Source organism: Oncorhynchus clarkii, chromosome 14 (assembly GCF_045791955.1).
Source record: "Oncorhynchus clarkii lewisi isolate Uvic-CL-2024 chromosome 14, UVic_Ocla_1.0, whole genome shotgun sequence".
NCBI classification, from domain to species: domain Eukaryota; kingdom Metazoa; phylum Chordata; class Actinopteri; order Salmoniformes; family Salmonidae; genus Oncorhynchus; species Oncorhynchus clarkii.
The window spans coordinates 39614329-39629038 of NC_092160.1; the positions used below are offsets into that span (position 1 = coordinate 39614329).

Genomic DNA, 14710 nt, shown 5'->3' on the forward strand with positions numbered 1-14710 from the left:
TAGCGCTTAGGAAAATGTGTATTCGATCAAAATAAATAATTTGTTTATTTTTCACGACACCTAAAAGTCCCCCAATATTTTCTCGAATCGAATAAACACAAATACACTAGTCGTGAGAGTTAATTCGTTGAAAACAAACTATTTTAAAATGAAAAATGAAAAATAAAACTATTTTCTCCCAAGACATAAACGAAACGTCTTCAGCATAATAAATGACATCGGATGCCAAGTGAAGACAAATATCAACAACATCGGGGTTGAGTTACAATGCACAACATTTGCAGGAAAAAAAGTTGAGATTGACAGCAAATTGTTTTCTTTTGTTGGGAAGAGGCAACCCACGCCATTGGCTGTGCCATCCAAACCTGTGTGCCTCATTGGGCGGGGTTGGGTGGACGGGGATATAGTAGTGAAGCATCCGCCAGGATCCAGAGGTGACAGACAGGAGATTGCGTCACAAGTGAGTCAACTGTTAGTGCCGTCCTTGGTCAATGAAGATAGACACATTTGCAGCGCTGTCCAAACCTGGTTTTGGTGGATTTTTTATTTTTAAAGTTCACTTTTTTTTCCCCCCTCTGATACTCCTCCTAACTCTTCAACCGACTCTTACCGCTGAATATTCAAGACACGTCCCAGTGCTTTCCAAATATTGGTTATCTAAGAAGTAGCAAAATAACTCACCACACCTCTCCAACCAAGTCGTGGATGTCTGTAGCCGTCATGACAGCGAAAACAGAACTGTCCGGCTGGCCAGACTACACAGGCGAGGACTTCCCCCTGATGGAACAGTCTAAACTGGAGCCTCTCGCATCCAGAACCAGGGTACCATCTCCTAGAGGGCAGTCTCTATACTCAACCAGAGATACGGGCCATTACGCGCACAGCGGCTCCATGGATATCTCACTGGAGAAACTCATGTCGGTGAGTAAACTAACGGACAGTGGTGTCACGATAGAGATGGACATGGATACAGTACCTGGGGACCAGGGAGAGGGAGGAAACGGTACGCAGCAGGGCCACCACCCGGGCCCGCAGAAACACCGGCGAGTCGCGGCTAACGCCCGGGAGAGACGGAGGATGCACGGGCTGAACAAGGCGTTTGACACGTTGCGGAGTGTGATCCCGTCCGATAATAATAAATTGTCCAAGTATGACACTCTCCAGATGGCTCAGATCTACATCCAGGAGCTGTCGGAGCTGCTCATCGGGGTGGTGAAGCCAGAGAGCCGGGGAGGGTCGCTGAGTGGATGCGCCTCACCAGACATAGACCACCTCATCCCGGATAGGAGGAACCTTCTGGGGTCTCTCTCTCCAGAGCCCTTGCGGGGTGGCGGCGGGATGACTGGGATCAGCAACACCCTGCAGGACTCCCCCTCCCCGCAGCCTCAGAACAAGAGACTGGTCGGAGAACAGGAGAACAATGGCCCCGTCGGTCACCTCATCATTCTGTCTGCGCCTAAATCTGATCTAGGATCGGGGAATAAGAGGGTGTCTAACACTTCTAACGGGAGTGATGGAGAGTCGTCGCATTACAGTGACTTTGAGGACGGACAGGCCGGTAGACGGTGACCATTTAGAGTGACAACAGGAACTCTTTGAGGAGTGGTTTTCATACGGATCCTTTCATATTTTATATAAACTGTCTGTGTTTTAGAAGACAATAACGGACACCAAAATAGAACCACGTAGCCCACCTTGAAATGTTGAATGATATTCTGGTTCAGATTGAGACGGTAGTCTAGGCCTACTCTCAGCTACATTTAGACAAGAACACTTGTCTCATCATGCCATATTTATTTATTATAAATGGACACCGGGGTTTGGGTCAATTTCATTTTAAATTCAGGAAGTAATTCCAATTCGGTAAGCAGCAGGGCAACATTGGGAAACATTGGCATCAGAATTTGGTTAACTTTCCTTCCCGAATTGACTGTAATTGAAATGTTCCCCAAACTCTGTTTGGAGCTCATCTTGAAAAGTTTAATGACGTTCTGCATTAGATTAAAACGGTAGACTAGCCGACATTTAGTCAAGACCACGAATATCCCCGTGAGCACAAGACGTTGAAAATGTTGTATTTTCAACATGTTTTACTCATAGGGAGGGATGTTTCATCATACCATATGTATTTATTAGATATCAACACTGTAAAATAAAAAGAGCTAGCCTACTGTGTGATATTGAAGACTTCATTGTGTGTTTAAACAAGGCCTGATAATATGACTTCTCATCGGGACTTCACTTCCTTCTTCACTTCCTTCCTTTCTAGCACTATTGACTAAATGCATCTGGAACACTTGGTTTCGCGGTTTGATGGCATGCATATCTAATAATAATTTTAATTTAAATTTAAAAAAAAATTTGATTGAGAAAAAAAAACGTTTTTTTATTTGGTAGATAAATATATAAAACGGTTTTTTTTCCTACATTTTCCAGAGTAATTCACTCTGTCTGATTTAATTTCAACAGCTTCAACACTGTATATTCCAAGGACTTTATTGGCATGGGAAATAAATGTATCACCTTCTTTTAGTCAACTCAATATGTTGTTTCAATATATTTTAATTTAATGCAAGAGATACATCCATAATATGTACATGTTGAAATAAAAATGCAATTTACAAATGCACACACAACACTTTTGATGGAATCCTATATTTTGAATAATGCTGGTTGGTTTCCTTCTCTCGTAGCATGTCTTGTGAACAGACTACATAACTTACATGATATTGTTCTGGGTAGATGAGATTAGGTAGGGATAGAGTCCTAGTAGTGATAATTACAGCCACTGTATTTTTGGCTTCACTGGGACCAGGGGGTGTAGAGAGGTTGGGGGGATTTCTAGGCTAAATGATGAAATAAATGCAATTTACAAATGCACACAATACACTTTTGATTAAGTTGTGCACTTTTAATACTGGCAGTTCTTCAGGCACTCAAAGTGCCTTCTAGTTCTGATAGAGCTGGTATAACAGTCACAAGTCACCTCCCCATGTCTTCTAGTTCTGATAGAGCTGGTATAACAGTCACAAGTCACCTCCCCATGTCTTCTAGTTCTGATAGAGCTGGTTTAACAGTCCCCTCCCCATGTCTTCTAGTTCTGATAGAGCTGGTTTAACAGTCCCCTCCCCATGTCTTCTAGTTCTGATAGAGCTGGTTTAACAGTCCCCTCCCCATGTCTTCTAGTTCTGATAGAGCTGGTATAACAGTCACCTCCCCATGTCTTCTAGTTCTGATAGAGCTGGTATAACAGTCCCCTCCCCATGTCTTCTAGTTCTGATAGAGCTGATAGAGCTGGTATAACAGTCACCTCCCCATGTCTTCTAGTTCTGATAGAGCTGATATAACAGTCACCTCCCCATGTCTTCTAGTTCTGATAGAGCTGATAGAGCTGGTAAAACAGTCACCTCCCCATGTCTTCTAGTTCTGATAGAGCTGGTATAACAGTCCCCTCCCCATGTCTTCTAGTTCTGATAGAGCTGGAATAACAGTCACCTCCCCATGTCTTCTAGTTCTGATAGAGCTGATAGAGCTGGTATAACAGTCCCCTCCCCATGTCTTCTAGTTCTGATAGAGCTGGTATAACAGTCCCCTCCCCATGTCTTCTAGTTCTGATAGAGCTGGTATAACAGTCACCTCCCCATGTCTTCTAGTTCTGATAGAGCTGATAGAGCTGGTATAACAGTCACAAGTCACCTCCCCATGTCTTCTAGTTCTGATAGAGCTGGTTTAACAGTCCCCTCCCCATGTCTTCTAGTTCTGATAGAGCTGATATAACAGTCACCTCCCCATGTCTTCTAGTTCTGATAGAGCTGATAGAGCTGGTATAACAGTCCCCTCCCCATGTCTTCTAGTTCTGATAGAGCTGGTATAACAGTCCCCTCCCCATGTCTTCTAGTTCTGATAGAGCTGGTATAACAGTCCCCTCCCCATGTCTTCTAGTTCTGATAGAGCTGGTATAACAGTCCCCTCCCCATGTCTTCTAGTTCTGATAGAGCTGGTATAACAGTCCCCTCCCCATGTCTTCTAGTTCTGATAGAGCTGGTTTAACAGTCCCCTCCCCATGTCTTCTAGTTCTGATAGAGCTGGTTTAACAGTCCCCTCCCCATGTCTTCTAGTTCTGATAGAGCTGGTATAACAGTCACCTCCCCATGTCTTATAGTTCTGATAGAGCTGATAGAGCTGGTATAACAGTCACCTCCCCATGTCTTCTAGTTCTGATAGAGCTGATATAACAGTCACCTCCCCATGTCTTCTAGTTCTGATAGAGCTGGTATAACAGTCACCTCCCCATGTCTTCTAGTTCTGATAGAGCTGGTATAACAGTCCCCTCCCCATGTCTTCTAGTTCTGATAGAGCTGGAATAGCAGTCACCTCCCCATGTCTTCTAGTTCTGATAGAGCTGATAGAGCTGGTATAACAGTCACCTCCCCATGTCTTCTAGTTCTGATAGAGCTGATAGAGCTGGTATAACAGTCCCCTCCCCATGTCTTCTAGTTCTGATAGAGCTGGTATAACAGTCACAAGTCACCTCCCCATGTCTTCTAGTTCTGATAGAGCTGGTTTAACAGTCCCCTCCCCATGTCTTCTAGTTCTGATAGAGATGGTATAACAGTCCCCTCCCCATGTCTTCTAGTTCTGATAGAGCTGGTATAACAGTCCCCTCCCCATGTCTTCTAGTTCTGATAGAGCTGGTTTAACAGTCCCCTCCCCATGTCTTCTAGTTCTGATAGAGCTGGTTTAACAGTCCCCTCCCCATGTCTTCTAGTTCTGATAGAGCTGGTATAACAGTCACCTCCCCATGTCTTCTAGTTCTGATAGAGCTGATAGAGCTGGTATAACAGTCACCTCCCCATGTCTTCTAGTTCTGATAGAGCTGATATAACAGTCACCTCCCCATGTCTTCTAGTTCTGATAGAGCTGATAGAGCTGGAATAACAGTCACCTCCCCATGTCTTCTAGTTCTGAGAGAGCTGATAGAGCTGGTATAACAGTCACCTCCCCATGTCTTCTAGTTCTGATAGAGCTGATAGAGCTGGTATAACAGTCCCCTCCCCATGTCTTCTAGTTCTGATAGAGCTGGTATAACAGTCACCTCCCCATGTCTTCTAGTTCTGATAGAGCTGGTATAACAGTCCCCTCCCCATGTCTTCTAGTTCTGATAGAGCTGGTATAACAGTCCCCTCCCCATGTCTTCTAGTTCTGATAGAGCTGGTATAACAGTCACCTCCTAATGTCTTCTAGTTCTGATAGAGCTGATAGAGCTGGTATAACAGTCACAAGTCACCTTCCCCATGTCTTCTAGTTCTGATAGAGCTGGTTTAACAGTCCCCTCCCCATGTCTTCTAGTTCTGATAGAGCTGATAGAGCTGGTATAACAGTCACCTCCCCATGTCTTCTAGTTCTGATAGAGCTGATAGAGCTGGTATAACAGTCCCCTCCCCATGTCTTCTAGTTCTGATAGAGCTGGTATAACAGTCCCCTCCCCATGTCTTCTAGTTCTGATAGAGCTGGTATAACAGTCCCCTCCCCATGTCTTCTAGTTCTGATAGAGCTGGTATAACAGTCTCCTCCCCATGTCTTCTAGTTCTGATAGAGCTGGTATAACAGTCCCCTCCCCATGTCTTCTAGTTCTGATAGAGCTGGTTTAACAGTCCCCTCCCCATGTCTTCTAGTTCTGATAGAGCTGGCATAACAGTCACCTCCCCATGTCTTCTAGTTCTGATAGAGCTGGTATAACAGTCCCCTCCCCATGTCTTCTAGTTCTGATAGAGCTGGTTTAACAGTCACCTCCCCATGTCTTCTAGTTCTGATAGAGCTGGTATAACAGTCACCTCCCCATGTCTTCTAGTTCTGATAGAGCTGGTATAACAGTCCCCTCCCCATGTCTTCTAGTTTTGATAGAGCTGGTATAACAGTCACCTCCCCATGTCTTCTAGTTCTGATGGACCTGATAGAGCTGGTATAACAGTCCCCTCCCCATGTCTTCTAGTTCTGGACCTGATAGAGCTGGTTTAACAGTCACCTCCCATGTCTTCTAGTTCTGATAGAGCTGATAGAGCTGGCATAACAGTCACAAGTCTTTTAGTAACGGTAGACATTAGTATTCACTGCCTCTTGGTGTCACTGTGGCCAGGGGGGGTAGGGGCTGCTGGAACTTAGCCAGATCCTTACCCAGGATGTCAGAGAGCTTCTGTTTAAAGCTGATAGGGTCCTGGTTGGGGGTGATGGAGCCCCCCGAGCCCATCTCTTCTTCCCCCTGTAGCTGGGCCTGGGCCTGCAGGCGGGAGAGGTTTGGCATAGACCGGGACTGGGTTTGGGGTTGAGGCAGGGACCAGGCCAGAGACAGTGGTTGGGTCTCAGAGGGCTTGTTCACTAAAGCATAGATACACTGTGAGCTACCCACCATACTCTCCCTCTCCTCCTCCTCCTCCTCCTCCGCCCTCCCAGTAACACCCCTTCTCAGGTTGTAATAAGGAGACCCCTCTCCCAGCCTCACCCCCAGCCCCATCCCCAGCCTCAGTTTGTTCAGGTCGACGGTATCCAGGGAGTGACACCTCTCCTCCTCCTCTTCCTCCTCATAGAGATGCAGGCTGTGCTGCATCCTGAGTGGGGCTGGCGGGTGCTTCATTCTGGGGAGGAGGTGGTCCTCTATAGTGGCATACAGATCACAATCAGAGTCAGCCATTGGCTCAGACCCCGGAACCTGTTCAGTAACAGGAGATATGATTGGAGGGCTGTGTAAGAGGTTGTTTCTCATTGGTAGAGGAGGGGCAGTGGGTCTGTCTGATAGGTCGGTGCGGGTATGGACTCTGTGTTTGATAGGAGGGTGAGTAGAGGTGGAAGAATGAGGAAGTTGAGGAGACGATGAGTTATGTGGAGGGTGAGTGGAGGTGGAAGAATGAGGAAGTTGAGGAGACGATGAGTTATGTGGAGGGTGAGTGGAGGTGGAAGAATGAGGAAGATGAGGAGACAATGAGTTATGTGGAGGGTGAGTGGAGGTGGAAGAATGAGGAAGTTGAGGAGACGATGAGTTATGTGGAAGGTGAGTGGAGGTGGAAGAATGAGGAAGTTGAGGAGACGATGAGTTGCTAGGAGGCTGGATAGAGGTCTTGGTGTCTTCATTCTCCATCTCGCTGTGCAGAGTAAGAGCATCTTCCATGGCCTTGTAGATCTGAGGAGCGTGCTTAGACATGAAGGTGAATTGACCCTCTCCCGAGCTACAGCGACGGCCCGCCTCGATGCTGAAGCCCCCCTGTCAATCACACACAACACAAGGTTACTCAGTCCCTCCAGGATGGACCAATCACAGTCAACTCATCACAATATTATTGGAGAAAATTGACCGATCACTGCACTAAAAAAAGAGGGAAAACAATTTCAACCAATCACCACACATTTACCACATAATATGGATCAGTAAAGCCAAAAGGCAACAAACTCTGTTCCTTCGGCAGCACATTTTTGTGACAAATTGGACTAAATCACTGATTATGATACAACACAACTCTGATGATTATGATAGATACAACACAACTCTGATGATAATGATAGATACAACACAACTCTGATGATTATGATAGACACAACACAACTCTGATGATTATGATAGATACAACACAACTCTGATGATTATGATAGACACAACACAACTCTGATGATCATGATAGATACAACACAACTCTGATGATTATGATAGATACAACACAACTCTGATGATTATGATAGATAGAACACAACACAACTCTGATGATAATGATAGATACAACACAACTCTGATGATTATGATAGATACAACACAACTCTGATGATTATGATAGACACAACACAACTCTGATGATCATGATAGATACAACACAACTCTGATGATTATGATAGATAGAACACAACACAACTCTGATGATAATGATAGATACAACACAACTCTGATGATTATGATAGATACAACACAACTCTGATGATTATGATAGACACAACACAACTCTGATGATCATGATAGATACAACACAACTCTGATGATTATGATAGATACAACACAACTCTGATGATCATGATAGAACACAACACAACTCTGATGATTATGATAGATAGAACACAACTCTGATGATAATGATAGATACAACACAACTCTGATGATTATGATAGATACAACACAACTCTGATGATTATGATAGACACAACACAACTCTGATGATTATGATAGACACAACACAACTCTGATGATTATGATAGACACAACACAACTCTGATGATTATGATAGACACAACACAACTCTGATGATCATGATACAACACAACTCTGATGATAATGATAGATACAACACAACTCTGATGATTATGATAGATACAACACAACTCTGATGATCATGATAGACACAACACAACTCTGATGATCATGATAGATACAACACAACTCTGATGATTATGATAGATACAACACAACTCTGATGGTTATGATAGATACAACACAACACAACTCTGATGATCATGATAGACACAACACAACTCTGATGATCATGATAGATACAACACAACTCTGATGATTATGATAGATACAACACAACTCTGATGATCATGATAGATACAACACAACTCTGATGATTATGATAGATACAACACAACACAACTCTGATGATTATGATAGATAGAACACAACTCTGATGATTATGATAGACACAACACAACTCTGATGATTATGATAGACACAACACAACTCTGATGATCATGATAGACACAACACAACTCTGATGATCATGATAGATACAACACAACTCTGATGATTATGATAGACACAACACAACTCTGATGATCATGATAGACACAACACAACTCTGATGATCATGATAAATACAACACAACTCTGATGATTATGATAGACACAACACAACTCTGATGATCATGATAGATACAACACAACTCTGATGATTATGATAGACACAACACAACTCTGATGATCATGATAGATACAACACAACTCTGATGATCATGATAGATACAACACAACTCTGATGATTATGATAGATACAACACAACTCTGATGATTATGATAGACACAACACAACTCTGACGATTATGATACAACACAACTCTGATGATTATGATAGACACAACACAACTCTGATGATTATGATAGATACAACACAACTCTGATGATTATGATAGATAGAACACAACACAACTCTGATGATAATGATAGATACAACACAACTCTGATGATTATGATAGATACAACACAACTCTGATGATTATGATAGACACAACACAACTCTGATGATCATGATAGATACAACACAACTCTGATGATTATGATAGATACAACACAACTCTGATGATTATGATAGATAGAACACAACACAACTCTGATGATAATGATAGATACAACACAACTCTGATGATTATGATAGATACAACACAACTCTGATGATTATGATAGACACAACACAACTCTGATGATCATGATAGATACAACACAACTCTGATGATTATGATAGATACAACACAACTCTGATGATTATGATAGATAGAACACAACACAACTCTGATGATAATGATAGATACAACACAACTCTGATGATTATGATAGATACAACACAACTCTGATGATTATGATAGACACAACACAACTCTGATGATCATGATAGATACAACACAACTCTGATGATTATGATAGATACAACACAACTCTGATGATCATGATAGAACACAACACAACACAACTCTGATGATTATGATAGATAGAACACAACTCTGATGATAATGATAGATTCAACACAACTCTGATGATTATGATAGATACAACACAACTCTGATGATTATGATAGACACAACACAACTCTGATGATCATGATAGATACAACACAACTCTGATGATTATGATAGATAGAACACAACACAACTCTGATGATAATGATAGATACAACACAACTCTGATGATTATGATAGATACAACACAACTCTGATGATTATGATAGACACAACACAACTCTGATGATCATGATAGATACAACACAACTCTGATGATTATGATAGATACAACACAACTCTGATGATCATGATAGAACACAACACAACACAACTCTGATGATTATGATAGATAGAACACAACTCTGATGATAATGATAGATACAACACAACTCTGATGATTATGATAGATACAACACAACTCTGATGATTATGATAGACACAACACAACTCTGATGATTATGATAGACACAACACAACTCTGATGATTATGATAGACACAACACAACTCTGATGATCATGATACAACACAACTCTGATGATAATGATAGATACAACACAACTCTGATGATTATGATAGATACAACACAACTCTGATGATCATGATAGACACAACACAACTCTGATGATCATGATAGATACAACACAACTCTGATGATTATGATAGATACAACACAACTCTGATGATTATGATAGATACAACACAACACAACTCTGATGATCATGATAGACACAACACAACTCTGATGATTATGATAGATACAACACAACACAACTCTGATGATTATGATAGATAGAACACAACTCTGATGATTATGATAGACACAACACAACTCTGATGATTATGATAGACACAACACAACTCTGATGATCATGATAGACACAACACAACTCTGATGATCATGATAGATACAACACAACTCTGATGATTATGATAGACACAACACAACTCTGATGATCATGATAGATACAACACAACTCTGATGATCATGATAGATACAACACAACTCTGATGATTATGATAGATACAACACAACTCTGATGATTATGATAGACACAACATAACTCTGACGATTATGATACAACACAACTCTGATGATTATGATAGACACAACACAACTCTGATGATTATGATAGATACAACACAACTCTGATGATTATGATAGATAGAACACAACACAACTCTGATGATAATGATAGATACAACACAACTCTGATGATTATGATAGATACAACACAACTCTGATGATTATGATAGACACAACACAACTCTGATGATCATGATAGATACAACACAACTCTGATGATTATGATAGATAGAACACAACACAACTCTGATGATTATGATAGATACAACACAACTCTGATGATTATGATAGACACAACACAACTCTGATGATCATGATAGATACAACACAACTCTGATGATTATGATAGATACAACACAACTCTGATGATCATGATAGAACACAACACAACACAACTCTGATGATTATGATAGATAGAACACAACTATGATGATAATGATAGATACAACACAACTCTGATGATTATGATAGATACAACACAACTCTGATGATTATGATAGACACAACACAACTCTGATGATTATGATAGACACAACACAACTCTGATGATTATGATAGACACAACACAACTCTGATGATCATGATACAACACAACTCTGATGATAATGATAGATACAACACAACTCTGATGATTATGATAGATACAACATAACTCTGATGATCATGATAGACACAACACAACTCTGATGATCATGATAGATACAACACAACTCTGATGATTATGATAGATACAACACAACTCTGATGATTATGATAGATACAACACAACACAACTCTGATGATCATGATAGACACAACACAACTCTGATGATCATGATAGATACAACACAACTCTGATGATTATGATAGATACAACACAACTCTGATGATCATGATAGATACAACACAACTCTGATGATTATGATAGATACAACACAACACAACTCTGATGATTATGATAGATAGAACACAACTCTTATGATTATGATAGACACAACACAACTCTGATGATTATGATAGACACAACACAACTCTGATGATCATGATAGACACAACACAACTCTGATGATCATGATAGATACAACACAACTCTGATGATTATGATAGATACAACACAACTCTGATGATTATGATAGATAGAACACAACACAACTCTGATGATAATGATAGATACAACACAACTCTGATGATTATGATAGATACAACACAACTCTGATGATTATGATAGACACAACACAACTCTGATGATCATGATAGATACAACACAACTCTGATGATTATGATAGATAGAACACAACACAACTCTGATGATAATGATAGACACAACACAACTCTGACGATTATGATACAACACAACTCTGATGATTATGATAGACACAACACAACTCTGATGATTATGATAGATACAACACAACTCTGATGATTATGATAGATAGAACACAACACAACTCTGATGATAATGATAGATACAACACAACTCTGATGATTATGATAGATACAACACAACTCTGATGATTATGATAGACACAACACAACTCTGATGATCATGATAGATACAACACAACTCTGATGATTATGATAGATAGAACACAACACAACTCTGATGATAATGATAGATACAACACAACTCTGATGATTATGATAGATACAACACAACTCTGATGATTATGATAGACACAACACAACTCTGATGATCATGATAGATACAACACAACTCTGATGATTATGATAGATACAACACAACTCTGATGATCATGATAGAACACAACACAACACAACTCTGATGATTATGATAGATAGAACACAACTATGATGATAATGATAGATACAACACAACTCTGATGATTATGATAGATACAACACAACTCTGATGATTATGATAGACACAACACAACTCTGATGATTATGATAGACACAACACAACTCTGATGATTATGATAGACACAACACAACTCTGATGATCATGATACAACACAACTCTGATGATAATGATAGATACAACACAACTCTGATGATTATGATAGATACAACATAACTCTGATGATCATGATAGACACAACACAACTCTGATGATCATGATAGATACAACACAACTCTGATGATTATGATAGATACAACACAACTCTGATGATTATGATAGATACAACACAACACAACTCTGATGATCATGATAGACACAACACAACTCTGATGATCATGATAGATACAACACAACTCTGATGATTATGATAGATACAACACAACTCTGATGATCATGATAGATACAACACAACTCTGATGATTATGATAGATACAACACAACACAACTCTGATGATTATGATAGATAGAACACAACTCTTATGATTATGATAGACACAACACAACTCTGATGATTATGATAGACACAACACAACTCTGATGATCATGATAGACACAACACAACTCTGATGATCATGATAGATACAACACAACTCTGATGATTATGATAGACACAACACAACTCTGATGATCATGATAGACACAACACAACTCTGATGATCATGATAAATACAACACAACTCTGATGATTATGATAGACACAACACAACTCTGATGATCATGATAGATACAACACAACTCTGATGATTATGATAGACACAACACAACTCTGATGATCATGATAGATACAACACAACTCTGATGATCATGATAGATACAACACAACTCTGATGATTATGATAGATACAACACAACTCTGATGATTATGATAGACACAACACAACTCTGACGATTATGATACAACACAACTCTGATGATTATGATAGACACAACACAACTCTGATGATCATGATAGATACAACACAACTCTGATGATTATGATAGACACAACACAACTCTGATGATCATGATAGATACAACACAACTCTGATGATTATGATAGATACAACACAACACAACTCTGATGATTATGATAGATACAACACAACTCTGATGATTATGATAGACACAACACAACTCTGATGATTATGATAGACACAACACAACTCTGATGATCATGATAGATACAACACAACTCTGATGATTATGATAGATACAACACAACTCTGATGATTATGATAGACACAACACAACTATGATTATTATGATAGATACAACACAACTCTGATGATTATGATAGATACAACACAACACAACTCTGATGATGATGATAGATACAACACAACTCTGATGATTATGATAGACACAACACAACTCTGATGATCATGATAGATACAACACAACTCTGATGATCATGATAGATAAAACACAACTCTGATGATTATGATAGATACAACACAACTCTGATGATCATGATAGATACAACACAACTCTGATGATTATGATAGATACAACACAACACAACTCTGATGATTATGATAGATAGAACACAACTCTGATGATTATGATAGACACAACACAACTCTGATGATTATGATAGACACAACACAACTCTGATGATCATGATAGACACAACACAACTCTGATGATCATGATAGATACAACACAACTCTGATGATTATGATAGACACAACACAACTCTGATGATCATGATAGACACAACACAACTCTGATGATCATGATAGATACAACACAACTCTGATGATTATGATAGACACAACACAACTCTGATGATCATGATAGATACAACACAACTCTGATGATCATGATAGATACAACACAACTCTGATGATTATGATAGATACAACACAACTCTGATGATTATGATAGACACAACACAACTCTGACGATTATGATACAACACAACTCTGATGATTATGATAGACACAACACAACTCTGATGATCATGATAGATACAACACAACTCTGATGATTATGATAGACACAACACAACTCTGATGATCATGATAGATACAACACAACTCTGATGATTATGATAGATACA

At 39.8% G+C, this 14710-nt stretch overlaps 1 protein-coding gene across 1 annotated transcript in view; it reads right to left on the minus strand.

The window, feature by feature from the left end:
• Positions 1-5909: 5909 nt before the first annotated feature.
• LOC139366101 (docking protein 2-like) overlaps positions 5910-14710 on the minus strand; it is a 30124-nt gene continuing 21323 nt past the window's right edge. Inside the window, exon 6 of the mRNA XM_071103199.1 lies at positions 5910-7255. Within this exon, the coding sequence (XP_070959300.1) occupies positions 6101-7255 (1155 nt within the window). The 3' untranslated portion in view covers positions 5910-6100. The remainder of the gene's footprint in view (positions 7256-14710) is intronic.